Source organism: Lepisosteus oculatus, chromosome 16 (assembly GCF_040954835.1).
Source record: "Lepisosteus oculatus isolate fLepOcu1 chromosome 16, fLepOcu1.hap2, whole genome shotgun sequence".
Taxonomy (NCBI): Eukaryota; Metazoa; Chordata; class Actinopteri; order Semionotiformes; family Lepisosteidae; genus Lepisosteus; species Lepisosteus oculatus.
The window spans coordinates 129285-143645 of record NC_090711.1 but is presented as its reverse complement, the minus strand read 5'-3'; the positions used below and the strand labels follow the sequence as shown (position 1 = coordinate 143645).

Genomic DNA, 14361 nt, shown 5'->3' with positions numbered 1-14361 from the left:
GTTGTTCACTACTAACCGTCTGGAAATGTTTTTAGATCTTGACTGAGACCATACATCAGCGGTTTGCCTGCTGTTTGTTCAGCTCTCCAGATGTCTTTGTTGTGTGTCGAGACATTAGACTGTCTTTTGGCTATGCTAAAAGCCTGTCCCAGTGCATTCCACTGTGGCTGTGCATAGGTGGCCTTTCTTTTATAGTAGATGGAAAAATTGGAAAAAATGCAAGCTGGTTCAATTGTAGTGTAAATACTGTATGTAAATACATTATGAGCTGAAAAAAAATAGATTTGTGAATAAGATCAGGCCATAATCATTCTTTAACAGAGTGTTTGCTGATGGAAAACAAATGGATAGTCTCAGGCTACAAATCAAAATGAATCCCCTAACAGCTAATGAGAACCTCAGCATACATACCACTCATGTTCTCTTCAGAGAACATGTTAGGGCTGTAAAGATTAAAGATCTCTCCAAGCCCATTGTTTCCCATTTCACCTCTGACAGCCATGATCACACTAATCTCTCCATCTGTGTTCTCAAAGACGGTTTTACGAACTCATACATCAGAAAGACTACAGAAACCAAAATTATCCTGCAGCTAGGATCACACCTTCCCCCTTCTCTTAACAAGAGACTACTTTTCTTCTAAATTTTCTCCATTCATTGGAGGTTTCATTTCACACCTCTTGGTTGGCCTCTCTGTCTGTCCCCTGCTCACACCTCTCACTCCTCCTCTCTCCCACCCTTTGTTCTCCAGCTACATTACCTTTGCTGACTGCCTTGTCTTCTTCACACCTGAAGAAGGCTACACAGCCGAAACATTTTCTTTCTTCTTTTTTTCAGCATGGAATAAACCTGTTACTTGTTCCTTTGAATACATAACACTCACCAACATCCACACACGGACGTGCACAACATGCGGCCCCACACAGACGCACGCTGCATACGTCCACACACAGACGCACACTGCATACATCCACACACGGACGCACACTACGTACATGCACACACGGACGCGCGCTGCATACATGCACACATGGAAACACACCACGTACGTGGTACCACACACATGGACTCGCAATGCATCGATTACTGCTTTAATTGCAACCAGTTGCCTACACACAGATATAGGATGAGCTGCTGTACTAGTACAGACAGTACTCTATGGGGAATGCATTGTGGGAGTGCTGGTTGTAATATATTTTTTTATTTTAGCCGGATGATACTAATGGCATAAACAGCACATTTGCCTTGACTAGTTTATTTTGGAAAGACTAACTGCAGTTTTTCTGAGTAAAACTATGCTGTTCCCTTTTTGATAAAGAAGGGGAGAAATTCCAAACACACAGTTCAGTATTGGCGAACAGTTTCTATAAAAAACTAAAGAGCTGAATTAATTGTAGCTGACATTAAGGGATCTTTGCATCACATTACAGATGAATGAAGCTTACTTATACATCTTTTTTACAATATTCCATATAAAAACCAAGCCAACCCTGAGAGAAAACAGGTTTCATTTCTTGAAGAATCTCAGCCTTTTTAAAAACTGTTTAAAATTCCTGAACTGCAGAGGAGTTCAAATCTTTCTTTTAAAAGTTCAAACAGAATTAAACTCCTTTTATATAGTACAATCTAAATCAATTGACAGAATTAAATGGTACAGTATCTGTCAGAAACAGAAAGAACAATTTGGTGTTGATATAACCACCAGGTTTTCCGAAGACTGCTAAATTATTTGGAGCCCTTAAGGGAAAACAAAGCTTTTTAACACTGTGTCAAAATCAGTGCTGCAAAGTACACAAAGTACACTTTGCAAAGTACACATAAACGTTCAATATATGAAAACTGAATATAATTATGTATAGTCTTAGAGCTCTTTGCCAATGTTTTCTTAATACTGTCCGTACATGGCTTTTTTAAATTACAAGAGTGTACCCACTGTCCAAAAAGGAGCGCTAAAGACAGCTTAACTGACAAATCTAGTTAAAGGAAGTAGCTGCATCAGCATGGGAAGGCTGCAAAGGAACAAATAAAGGTTTATTCCACCACTCTACCACCTGAAGAAGGGTCTACAGCTGAAATGTTGAATTTTTCTTCCCTTTTCAGCATGGAATAAAACTTTACTTGTTCCTTAACTGACAAATGTCAGTTCACTGACAATTTTAGACACTGACCACTGTGCACTTGCTTCAAAAAAGACTAATAAAAGAGACAGACAAACCTTGTTTGTTCTAATGTTTAATGCTGCCTTTAGAGCAGAAAGTAGAAAGTTTCATGTGTAGCGAGACTGAGGTTAGTATTTGGTCCCTGCCTGTGCTTTACAATCTAGACCAACTTCCTGCCATTACAGTAGTTACCCACACTTCTGCAAAGTAGAAGATTACTTCTAATAGTTTTCACCTATTCCAAAAGCAGTGCAACAGATTACAATGGACACACTTAGGAGCTATTTAAAAAAATGTTTCCTTGATGAGAAACAGAAAATGGAAGTCTGACTACTAATATAGCTCCAGTAGTTCTTCTACCAGTGAATTTACTTCAATAAATATAAAATTTCCTTGTGCTGCCACTCCTGCAAAAATAACTTTAATGATTATTCTGACTTTGCGCAGTTCTGGAAAGCAGCACATCCAGTACACATGGTTCACTGACATCTGACAAACAGGATGGGATTCCCACACCCCAACACCATCAGCACTGCCCAGAGTCATTCTTCACAGACCTTGCAGGTCTGTCAAGCACAGCTAGCTGATCATTTTTGTTTATTCACAAATCTGTTGTGTACTCAATTTTATGTTACAGTCTTGCAATTACTTTTTAATTTTTACTCATAAAACAGGTCAGAGTAGAGTAGAATTCAAATATTTGTCATAGTAGTCAGTCAGAAGAGAGCCAATGAAAGGACCAACAGGAGAGTCGCATTTAGCTCTGAGCTGTGGGAGTTCAGTTTAGAAGTCCTCTCTTTCCTGGTCATAACTGATTCCACTATCCAGCTGATGGTGCTGTAACGAGTATGATCTATTTGAATTCAACACTCTACTAAAAAACCTCATTTGTTAAGTATTCATGTTAAAGTTAGCAACTCTTCCTTATAGGGCAGAGGACAGACATTCATAAAAAGCGTTCACATTAACATCACTTCAAGTTGTCAGCAATTGTTAAATTGTTAATTTAAAATTAGGAATGTGTTATGTGAGACATGCACAGAAAAACAATTTACAAAAGGTGTATGCACAGTAGTTAACAGTGGACTTCAGTCACTGGCTGTCGCTTAAAATCCCTTGAAGACTTGGCAGCAGGTGGGTCATTGGGAGGTGCAAGAACCCCTGGCCGTTTAGTGCAGGATTCTCAAAAGGAGCCTTTTAAAATCACCCCCACACTCGGAGCACAAGGCATCCTTCAGAGATACGTCATACTTCTCAGAGTACATATCCTTTATTGTCTCCAGATCGATCTGAAACAGGCATAATTCATTTTTCTGAGACCCTTCTCAACTTAAAGATCATGTTTTATTAAAATGTTAGTAGAAGAAACATATTTACGGGCCACAGTGCTGTGGAAGTGTAAGAGAGAGAGCTGGGGCATGGGGAGTGAGCTGGCAGTGATGTAGCAGTGTAGGAGAGAGAGCTGGGGCGCCGGCAGTGATGTAGCAGTGTAGGAGAGAGATCTGGGACACAGGCAGTGAGCTGGCAGTGTAGGAGAGAGATCTGGGGCACAGGCAGTGAGCTGGCAGTGTAGGAGAGAGATCTGGGGCACAGGCAGTGAGCTGGCAGTGTAGGAGAGAGATCTGGGGCGTGGACAGTGAGCTGGCAGTGATGTAGCAGTGTAGGAGAGAGAGAGCTGGGACATGGGCAGTGATGTAGCAGTATAGGAGAGAGAGTGGGGACACTGGCAGTACCTCTGAACGGCCCACAATGATGCGGATGAGTGTGTCCTCATCAGTTCCCACTCCGTTCATGGCGTGGTGTAGACGCCGGGCAAAGTACAGCTGCAGATTTTTCGCACACCTGACTGAACCAAAAACAGCTGCTGTCAGGCTCTTTGCTTTCCATTCCAACACTACATTTCTGCAGCCAAAGAGTCAACTACTTGGGTAAGGAATGTTCTCTGAAATCAACTATAATTAAAAGCAAACTAACACCATGAACTGATGAAAACATGTCTAAACATTCATTTGTTTCCAAATTGAAATTTATTTCACTAACATGTTAACCAATAAATAAAATAAACAGTATTTCATACAGGTGATTCGCAGTCAATAGGTTTATTGTGCATTACAAATTGTCACGGATTAGGTTTACGGAATCAATCATTGTATATGTTGTTCATCTTCATTGCAACTCCTCGTTTGTCTTTGTGTTAGGAGCATGTGTCACTCCTAACCCTTTGTATTTTCATTGCCAGCCAAACCTACCCTTTTGTAAATTAAACATGAATAAAACATGTTGTTCACTTCGCCTGAAAAACATCATTCCACACCCCACCTTTATGTCTGCAGGGCTGCACTGACATCTAGTGGACAAACACAGTCATGCACAATGTCACAGTTCCGCGTAGAGTAGTATAGTGTGTAGTATTAAAAATACAGGATTCTTTTAATTGACTTGTAATCTGGAGGTGCATATACAGTGGAAAAAGTAAAATCATCCTACACCAGCTGATGGGCACAATTAATTGCATTTTGTGGGAAGGCACGACACAAATATGGCTCTGAATATTTACCCAAAGTGATGTAACAGTCCTTCAAAGTTCCTGAAGCTTCACTCTTGATGGCATCCTTAATGTCGTTCCCTGAAAGCTAGAAAGAGAGGTCAGGTTTGTTTGAACTGTGCACAGTAACAATGAGGGTCAGATGTCAGATTTCCAACTGTTCAATAACACTTGTTTTTATCTTAAAACTGTAATGGATTTTAATCATTAAAGGACTTTATTTTTCTATACAAAACATGCAAAAATTGTAAAGACCATTTTTGCAAAAATCAGTGAGCAGAATAAATGTATCAAATAGAAGAGTAAAACAGCATGCACTGCAGTCTAACAGGACATACCGACTCATACACTTTGAAGGTGGCCTGCAGCTGCAGGTAGTTCCTCTTGGCCAGGATGTTGGTAAAGGTTGACTCATCTGTCCCAAACCTTCCCTCTCCAGCCTAAGAGAAATCAAAAGAAAAAACTCAAAAGCATAAGGGTGCCACATGAAACTGGCACAGCATGAATATGCATATCTACACAACACAGAATTTGTGCAGCAAGAAATTTCATTTAGATTGATTATATATTTACGGACTGGAGCTAAATAGTGGATGTTACTGAGCCTATATTTGTTCACAAGAGCTCAGATTACAGAGTGTAAACATCTGTTCTGATTCTTTAAATAAATGCAGTGGCAAGTAATCATACCTCAAAAAGGTGAGTGGCATCTGCTTCAGCCAGTGCCTCATCCACCTCGAAGCCTTCATCCCTGTCGGCCTAACAGTGAGAAATAACATAACATCACTTTATTAGCCCTGTACAATTTCTTGCATTAGGACTTCATCTTTTCGCATACCCCAGCTTGCTCTCCATGAGACACAGACACACAGACAGGGAGAGAAGCCTGGGGTCAGAGCACAGGGTCAGCCATTGTACAGCGCCCCTGGAGCAGTTGGGGTTAAGGGCCTTGCTCAGGGGCCCAAAGGAGCAGGACTCCTCTGCCGGTTGCGGGATTTGAACTTGCAATCTTCCAGCCACAGGCGCAGATCATTGGCCACAGAGCTACTGCTCCACCCAAATACCCGTCAAGCACCCCATCCTCATGGTTGCAGGATCAGTTAATACTGATCCTGCAATCGAAAAATATCTGCTCAGGCTCCCTGTGTACTCACCTCTAGTAAAGTCAACAGCAAGTTTCTCACATCCCCACTGGTGTCTCCCTCTATGTCCTCCTGCAGGTCCCTCTCAAACACTGCAACAGCAACAGAGATCACAGAATCACTCAGCAACACTGCTGAACTGTGTGCAAATGTCAACAAGAGCTGCACTGAGCGGGCTGTTCTTCATTGTTTGCCTGGGAAGAACAGAATACAGTCAGGAGATATAACAGCACCATTCTCATGGTTGTTTCTTAGCAGACACTAGAGATGAGGCTCAACTGGATCTGAACAGCTTGTATATGCACCACAGGGATTAAACAGAGACTTTAATTTGGCTCAGCTCAGTTCCTTTGGAGAAAAAAAAAAGAACAAATCTCCCTGACAGCTCTCTACCCATCTGAATATTAAATCATTACCTGTCCAAAAAGGCTAATTAACCACTTGAAATCATCCTAACAGGCACCTTTAGTCCTTTTGCCATTGTTAATGCTGCTGTGAATAAAGAGTTGCCTTTTGTCATTAAAGGTTTCTAGTACTAACTCCGAAACAGAATATTTGGTCAATCTAAATTGTACCTCCTTAGTTAAGCTTTCAATAATGTGATTTGTTTCTTAACTAGTTCTTTTTCAACTGTTTATGCTGGGAACGCAGTGAGAAAACTGAAAACCAGACAAGTCTGGATTGATTTACTAAGGACAGCATGCTAGTTTCAGACAAGACTCCTACTGACAAAATACTTACATTCATTGTAGGCATTGTTTACAGCTTTGACCTCCTGTTGGAAACAATAGGAAATATTTTTTTGTTTATTGGTGAGCAGAACACCTTCAAAGACATTTGACTTGATGAGGACAACAATCTCGATATCAAACTGTTTCAGGCACATTTCAGCCCAGGACTCCATACCACATCTGCCTGCTGTAGTGGTCATTTCTGTTATTGTTATTTATTTGTACCTTCTCTGCAGTTTGCGGTACTTATTTTAAGAATATATCTGTAAACTTGTATTTGTATTTCTGTTTTTACTTTGTATTTGTGTTTCTGTAAATTAATTCCAGGAAGACCTAATGGATAAAAAGAGATGTTAATGTGAACTAATTTGAAATCTGGTAAAAATATTACCTGTAGCATTCATCTGCACTACAGAAACATCTGAACAGCGGGGAGAAAGTCACTAGAACAGCCCTGTCTGAATTCTCAACTCAGTCACATGGAACAGTAAATATTTATCTTGTATATAAATGATATATTATAATCCCTTATATTAATTTCTGTCAAAGTACAGGAAAAAGAGCCATACAGAAACATGATAAATAGGAAAATATTAGCTGATTCCAAAGGCTAAATCCATTTGTCTTTACATGGTGACTCCACACAGCCAAATATAGTAGACAGAGTAGATACAGGACAGTGACTTCAGACCTTGTATTTTTTACTGGCTTTTTCTGCAAACTTTGTGGTACTACGAGATTTAACACATTGTGAAAGACATGTGTGCATTCCTGTACAGCTCTGCTCTGCCCCTTTGACAAACCTCATTGGTTCTGGTGCACAGAATTTCAACCAGAACGTCCTCGTCAGTTCCTGGGCCCTTCATCGCCGCCCGCAGCTGTTTTGCAGCCAGTACAGTGGGCGAGTCGAGCATTGCGATGATCCCCTTTTCAAAGCTGCCTGACAGCTCCTTCTTCAGGACCTCCACGAGTTCCTGGAAATACAGCTCTTTCAGTTATGCAAAGAATTATTTTCAGTGCTTTGCCACTACAATTGCATTTAATGTGTTTGTTCATCCTGAGTAAAGATAATCCAGAAATTTCCTCACATCATCGTACTTCTCGTAATATGCCTGCTTAATTTCCAGCCGCTGAGCACTGGATCGGTTGGCTAAAATGTCAATAATCGCTTCCTCATCAGTCCCTGAAGAAAAACAAATATTCAAATGAGAAGAGAAATTAAAAGCATATTTGTCAAACAATTTCCTTCAAAGCACACAGATAAAGCAATTGGATTTACAAACACCAGCCAAACCATTCCCCACCACAGCACATAAAAAGCTTCCTCATAGAGTCACTTCACATTTTACCCTGTAAATCAACACCATGGGATTTTTATCTGGCCACCATTCTTTTTCTGTCTGCTAATCTGTGTTTTGAATTATCTCGACAGTGGTGGGTCTGAGAATCTGTGCTGTGGTACTTGATTAGAAGAAGCATAGCAGGTTCTTACCTAGTCCTTTGCAGGCTTTGCGAATTGCTTTAATGTCAGCCACTACCTCAAAGTCAGGATAGTCCACAATGGTAGGCTGGGAGAAAAGAACAGACAAAATTCCAGATTTGGTTCTAATTTTAAGGGAGTTTTTTACCACAAGGACCCAGGATCACTAATCTGGTTAGAAAAGCCCCCTATAACCTCTCTCATGTTGTCCAGCTACTTATTCTAAGCTCTTCTACAAGAATATAGAAGGCACAATAGTCACAGAACTGGAAACACTGTTTGCAAAATAGCACAAGAGATGGTAAAGTCTGTGTATTAGTGTATTAGTAACATGCCTGAGTGTCAAAGCTGCCTTTTTCAACTAAGACATCATAGTATAACTGCAGTGTGAATGTCAGACTTTCCCTCTGTTCTGCTCCCATTCCTGTGTGTAAGAATGGGTCAGTGTGAAGAAGTGGGCTTCCCCAGTCTCTGCTGAGCATTGCTGAGGCCCAGCAGAACAACTCCAGCTCTTTCAGTTATATAGCTCTGGTCGGTTAGATACACTGCTGGCTCTCACTCAGGTTTGTATGCAAGCCTATCCCATTCATCTACCCGCCTAACAAATATAATTTATGTCCCATGTAGAAATATAGAATATAGAGTATAGAAATAACACATTCTGGTACAAAATATATCTGTATTTTTCCTTTACACCTCATACCTTCAGTTATAGTCTAGTCCCTGTCTTCCCTTTCTCTTTCTTTTCTCTCTGTTCTTGCAGCACTCAGTGCTTGACACTCCACAGCCTGGCTTTCCACTGGCCTGCTGCACAGAAACTGCTCTCCTGTCCATTCCTGAGGTCTTGTTCTGAGTCAGCTGCTGTCCCATCTTTCCTCCTGCTCCCCAAGTCCTCTCATCGCTTCCCACTGATATTCCTACTGTATACCTGCGAGGCTCACAGCTCTCTCCTTTTGGATGCTCTCCCATCACCCTGAACTCAGCTTCTCAAAGCAAGACCTACTTTTCTCCATACCTCTTCCTCTTCTTTGGTTTTCTTCTTGAATCCATCAGCACCCGCTCCTCCTCTCAGTGCCAACACATTTCTGGCACATCCCTGCCACTTCATTCACAGAATCCTGGTCTATACAACTCCTAGTCCAGACCCCGATTTTCTTCATGGGCTGCCCTGCAAGCTGCCCATTCCAAGTGACCGAAGTTCTTAACACACCTCGTCTTTTCTCTCATGCTCCCCATTACTTTAGTCTCTCTGTAGCTACACACCTCTTTCTCAAATCTACATTTCTCAGCTCCTGTTGTCTCAGCCACTCTGCTCTTGCCTGTCTTCAGCCTCTTATCACATTCAAATTCAAGGGCATATCATATTCAGATTTGTGGCATGAATTACAGCATTGCCAAAACAATAACAACTAGCAAAAACATTTTTAATATTTAGAACACTAACTTCTTATTGTTATACAAGATCTTCTGTACACTACCCCAGCTCTGTACTCCCACTACCACAATCAGCTCATTATCTACTCTACTCTCAATGAAGGGATGACTCAGTGCTCAGTGCATGACCACCTGTCAGTGCTACTCAAGACTTACATGTTCAGACAGCACAGTTGATCGCTGAGCTCAGCAACATCCTTCAGTAACATTCATGCTGTATCTCACTAATAGTTTTCATTCTCAGATTGGTAATATTTTTTGTTAATTACGTTTACTCAATACAATATAATCAATGTATACACAACTACAGTGTGTTGACATTGCATATATGTATCCACACTGTCTGTACACTTAGTTCTTAATGTTTAATTTTCTCTGCATGGCACCTGCATTGCCCTTCCAGTCTCAACAGGAGATGCTGTTATTATAAAGCTTTACTCTATTGTACTTGCATTATTGTTACTTGTACTTTTATTCACATTTTCTATGTGTGTTATTGTATTGAGTATGCCAGTCTTAGCTGAGACAGGGTTATTTTAATCTGTTTTTTGGTGTCACTGTGTGTAAAGAACACACTTTAAGGGCAAAAAATACTTATTGTAATTCAGGAAGCAGGGCAGAAATCTTAAGAGGACACCAGGCTTCTCTTCTGCTCCAAACTATCTTAAAGTTGCAGAAAGTCAGCACTTAAAATATGTTTTCAATATCTATTTATAAAACATCTTATGTTTTAAATTTTGAAGTGCTAAAAAAGCTTATTTTAAAAAAGGTTGGAAGCACATATTCTCCACAGTCTCTGCAACACGTGCCCCATATTGTTCTGATGGTTTTGTTTCACCAGAAGCTGTAACAGCACTAGCAAAGAGACGTCGCTTATTTTCAGACAACGGTCATTGTTAATCAGCCTGGAGAGCCAGACAGGGTGTCTGCAGAACTCCCCTCCACCCGCCCTCAGAATAGCTTCCAGAAAGGAAGGGCCGGCTCTGCTCAGCCTCATCACAGGAACTGCAGTTTCCTTCCCGTCCGCACTTCTCTGCCACAGCTCTTAAACACGCCTTGTCTACCCAGGGCCCCTAGCAGGACTGAGCCGAATTCCAGCGAGGGGTTGCTGACCCCCAGCCAGTGTACTGCCTCACTGGTGCGTTCCCTCGCTTACAGAAAACTAGAATACCGTTGTTCTAGTGTACACAACAAGCGTACTGCAAAACAATCCATGCTAGTTAGTTAAACCGCATGAGGAAAAAAACGATTCCCAACAGGATTAAGACATTTTCCCTCCTCATGTATTATATACTCAACTTTAACAGAAAATGTCTGCCTGTAAACTGGTACCAGAGCCAAACCTAAATCAAAACTACATTTGAAACCTAATCACTTTGTTCACAAGGTTAAGAGAAAGTATTTCACAGCAGATATAAGGCCAGCGTTATTTTAAAACTATATATTAATAAACACTCACAACATACTTCAATGACTATTCCAGGATTCGTAACATGTAAGCGTTCCAAATATCCGAAAACAAACTTTAAAAAACGTTAACAGCTCTCGAATGAATTTTTCAGAGCTGGCTCCTGTCTCCTTTGCTGGACCATTGCCCTAACGGTGCAGAAGCACTTTACGAGAGCGGAGAGAAAGGTGATGATACCCACTTGGATGTTGCCCATGTTTGCGATGCTGGTCCCTCCGCTACAAGCTGCAGCCCGGCCGCCAGTCAGTACTGCAGAGCGCCCGTCTTCTCCTCTGCTGGCCAGAGCTCTGCGCGCAGATGACGTGCTCTGGGTGGGACTGGAGCGCAGCTTCACAGGGTAACAACACTGACTGCAGCGGCCGCACCACGAACAAATGACACAGCACGAAGAAATTAAATCGTTCTTTTAAAAAAAAACCAAGGGATTCACTCTCCAGATAGAATTTGATTTGTTGCGTTGATTCACCACTGACGCTGTCTCTTTTTACAAAAAAAAGTTATCTCGATTTCAAATGTCTTTTATTTCAATTATTTATTATTATATTTGGCAATAAACACAGGCTACACCATTCATTCTTACCCCAAAGTGCACAGCAAGGAGCCATTAGTTTCTATTCGGTAGCGAATCTCCTCCCCAGACGTGTTTTTTTTCTTTTCCCTTTAAATATTATAAGGGAAGTGTCAGAAAAGGGCAGTGAGTCACTCTCCAGGCAAGCCTATTGATCATGGACACAAGGGGATTAATCTATTTTCAGTGGATAAGCTCATACAGCAGCCGATAGGCAGCTGGTGCACTCTGATGTCAAAAAGACATTCAAAAGGAAAATGGTGAAACTCATTTCAAAGTGCGTCTTGAAATAAGACTACCTGAACACCCCGAAGGGCGGATTAATTAACCCCGTAGAGCTGAGCAGGTCCTTCCCTGCTTTCACAACAGCTTCACCGTGGATGAGACTCCCCCTGACCCCTGACTCCGACTCCTGAACCCTGACCCGACGGGCCAGCCTGGGTTTGATTCGTCTCCACAAACTGAGACAACCTTTGCCCACCAGTGTCTCTCACCACAGGACACCCCCACTTTCCTGCCTTCCAGAGTGCAGTCTCCAGACTTTCACCTCGACACAGACCCTACCTCCGCTCAGCAAATGAGCTTAGAGACAAACTGTATGAGATAGAATCTGCTACATCACCTGGCAATTACGATGTGATTGGTATAATAGAAACGTGGCTGAAGAATTGTGATAGTAACGAATACAAATCGAATAGATACATACAGTAGTAAGAGGGGGAAAGCACTATATACCAAAAAGAAACTTCAAGCACATTAAATTAACCAAGTTCATTCAAGCATCTCAGAATCTACAAGGTTTGATCCTGGGGACACACATACCCGCTGGTTATCAATGCAACAGAGCTTAAATAAATCCTTAATTGAATCAATATTTTGTTTGGTTAGAACCTTTGCAAGTTTTTTTTTCCTTTTCAAAGTACTAGATTGTTTCTCCTTAAGAACTGTATATACCTTAAAATACACAATAGTTAAAAGGCAATCTCCTACAAGTTAAGGAACTAAAATAGCAACCAGGTCACATTAAACCTGTTAAAAGGTTATTAGTGCTATTAAGGTTCAATTATTTAAGTAAGGGCTCAGATAGAGCAAAACCCAGCAGGTGTGACCGTCCCAGGTCCAGGTTTAGAAACCCTGGGTAAGAATTATGTGTTTTATAGTGCATAAAAAGTGGATTCTACACATTGGTGGTAGTTGGAGGGGAGTCCCCATTACCTGTAAAGTGCTTTTAGTGGAGTGTCCAAAAAAGCGCTATATAAGTATAAGTATTTATTTTTATTAATAATTAATTATAATTATAAAAGGGCAGAGTCACTATAAAGATCAACCTTCTTCTTTAGATGAGCCTTTACTTAACTGGTTCTGTTCCTTACCCCTCTGCTCCTTCTATATTCAGCACATCTTAAAGGCGCCATATAAAATAAAGTTTATTATTAATTACTATTCAAACACTTAGAAGTATAGTACATACCTCCAGATTTAGATATTAGTTGTAAATTAACATTATATAATGAAATTAGAATCATGTAGGGATGTACTGTAGAAGCCGAAACGGTTTGTGTGAGAGATTTTTAACTTTTATCATATCAAGAAGGACTGTCCTCAAACCAGAGCTTACAAGAGGTATACAGGGATAAGTAAGACATGTACTCAGCACTAGAGATTGGATGGCAACACTTAAAAGATATTTTATTTTAAGCAAAGAACAGATATACAGATCCATAGGGGTAAGTCAATCAAAGGCTAGAAAACAGTGGCTCAAGTGGTTTTATAAATCAGTATAAGGAGAAGAAAACTACTTAACAAAATGATCAGAAAATACCAGAAACCATGTAAAAGTAACATAATGATTGCAAATGTAAGAAAAAAATCAATAAAAAATAAGTGTATAGTGAAGTGTAAAACAAATATGTTTTTCTTAGTATTTCAAAAGCTAAATGGATTTTTCATTTAGGTGTTCACTAAGATAGAAATCCACTATCTACCTCAGGCTGAGGAAAGACAGACGTCTATATTTAACAGACTTACCACAGAAGATGGAAAAGTGTTACAAGGACTAGAAGCACTAAGATAAACAAATCCTGGGTCTGATGGTATTCTACTAACTGTACTTCAGGAAACAAGATTTATTACCTGTGAGCCATTATCAAAACTCTAAAGCTACTATAACATCCTATGGACTCTAAAAACCAGGGACTGGAGTAACGCTAATGTAGTGCCCAACAAAAAAAAGGGAACTATCTAAAACTGAACCAAAACTAGATATGGGATGAATGACCTCTTCTTTTTATGGATCTAAGATTTGTCATTCAAAATTGTTGAGACTAACACGCACCAAACATAAATAAAAAGATATGGACAGGCCAAAGGCCACTGGTATATTTACAGTTTGCCATGTGGCATGACTACCTTAGGTATTTGGTGCAGCATTAGTTAAAGCTGTTATTGAAATAGTTGCACACATCAGAGTTATAATTTGTAATTTAAATAATTAGCAGTTTAGGTATGCAAAACAAGTAGATTTGTGGCAGAAATGAACAGTTCATCTTTCATGTGAAAGGGGAGCTCAAAATTCCAGTATTTGTTTAAGTTTACCCCTCTTATTATAGTTTATTAACAGTCATTCTTGGAACACAGGACCACTGATTGTCCTTATATATACTGTATATACCTTTATATCAATGATCTAGATTCTGGTGTAATAGTAAACTAGACAAGTTATTTTTTGTGTAAACCATCAGTCTTATCGGTGAGCTTTGGAACTCATACAACTCATACAAAGTGTCAAAAAATAAAATTATGGAAGATGAAGATGTATAGAAAATTCACAATGT

At 40.2% G+C, this 14361-nt stretch overlaps 1 protein-coding gene and 1 long non-coding RNA gene across 2 annotated transcripts; one reads left to right on the top strand and one right to left on the bottom strand.

The window, feature by feature from the left end:
- Positions 1–2216: 2216 nt before the first annotated feature.
- LOC102697842 (annexin A13-like) lies at positions 2217–11308 on the bottom strand. The gene is made up of 11 exons (XM_006639675.3): positions 11141–11308; positions 8070–8145; positions 7666–7760; positions 7381–7551; positions 6588–6621; positions 5859–5938; positions 5395–5463; positions 5043–5144; positions 4717–4792; positions 3893–4005; positions 2217–3448 (listed from the first exon to the last, which is right to left on the bottom strand). Exons 1-11 carry the CDS (start codon positions 11153–11155, stop codon positions 3329–3331), a joined length of 951 nt encoding a protein of 316 aa, XP_006639738.1. The 5' UTR covers positions 11156–11308; the 3' UTR covers positions 2217–3328.
- Positions 10361–11334, top strand: LOC138223313 (uncharacterized). Its single transcript, XR_011181739.1, has 2 exons — positions 10361–10629; positions 11054–11334. It is a non-coding gene; the product is annotated as an uncharacterized lncRNA (long non-coding RNA).
- Positions 11335–14361: the final 3027 nt, after the last annotated feature.

What these genes read in the sequence shown, in the direction of transcription:
- LOC102697842 (XM_006639675.3), bottom strand. An exon ending in CAAAGCCTGCAAAGGACTAG is followed by an intron (nt 7,761 to 8,069) that starts GTAAGAACCTGC and finishes GTTTTTCTTCAG; the next exon opens with GGACTGATGAGGAAGCGATT. An exon ending in AAACAATGCCTACAATGAAT is followed by an intron (nt 5,939 to 6,587) that starts GTAAGTATTTTG and finishes TTGCTGTTGCAG; the next exon opens with TGTTTGAGAGGGACCTGCAG.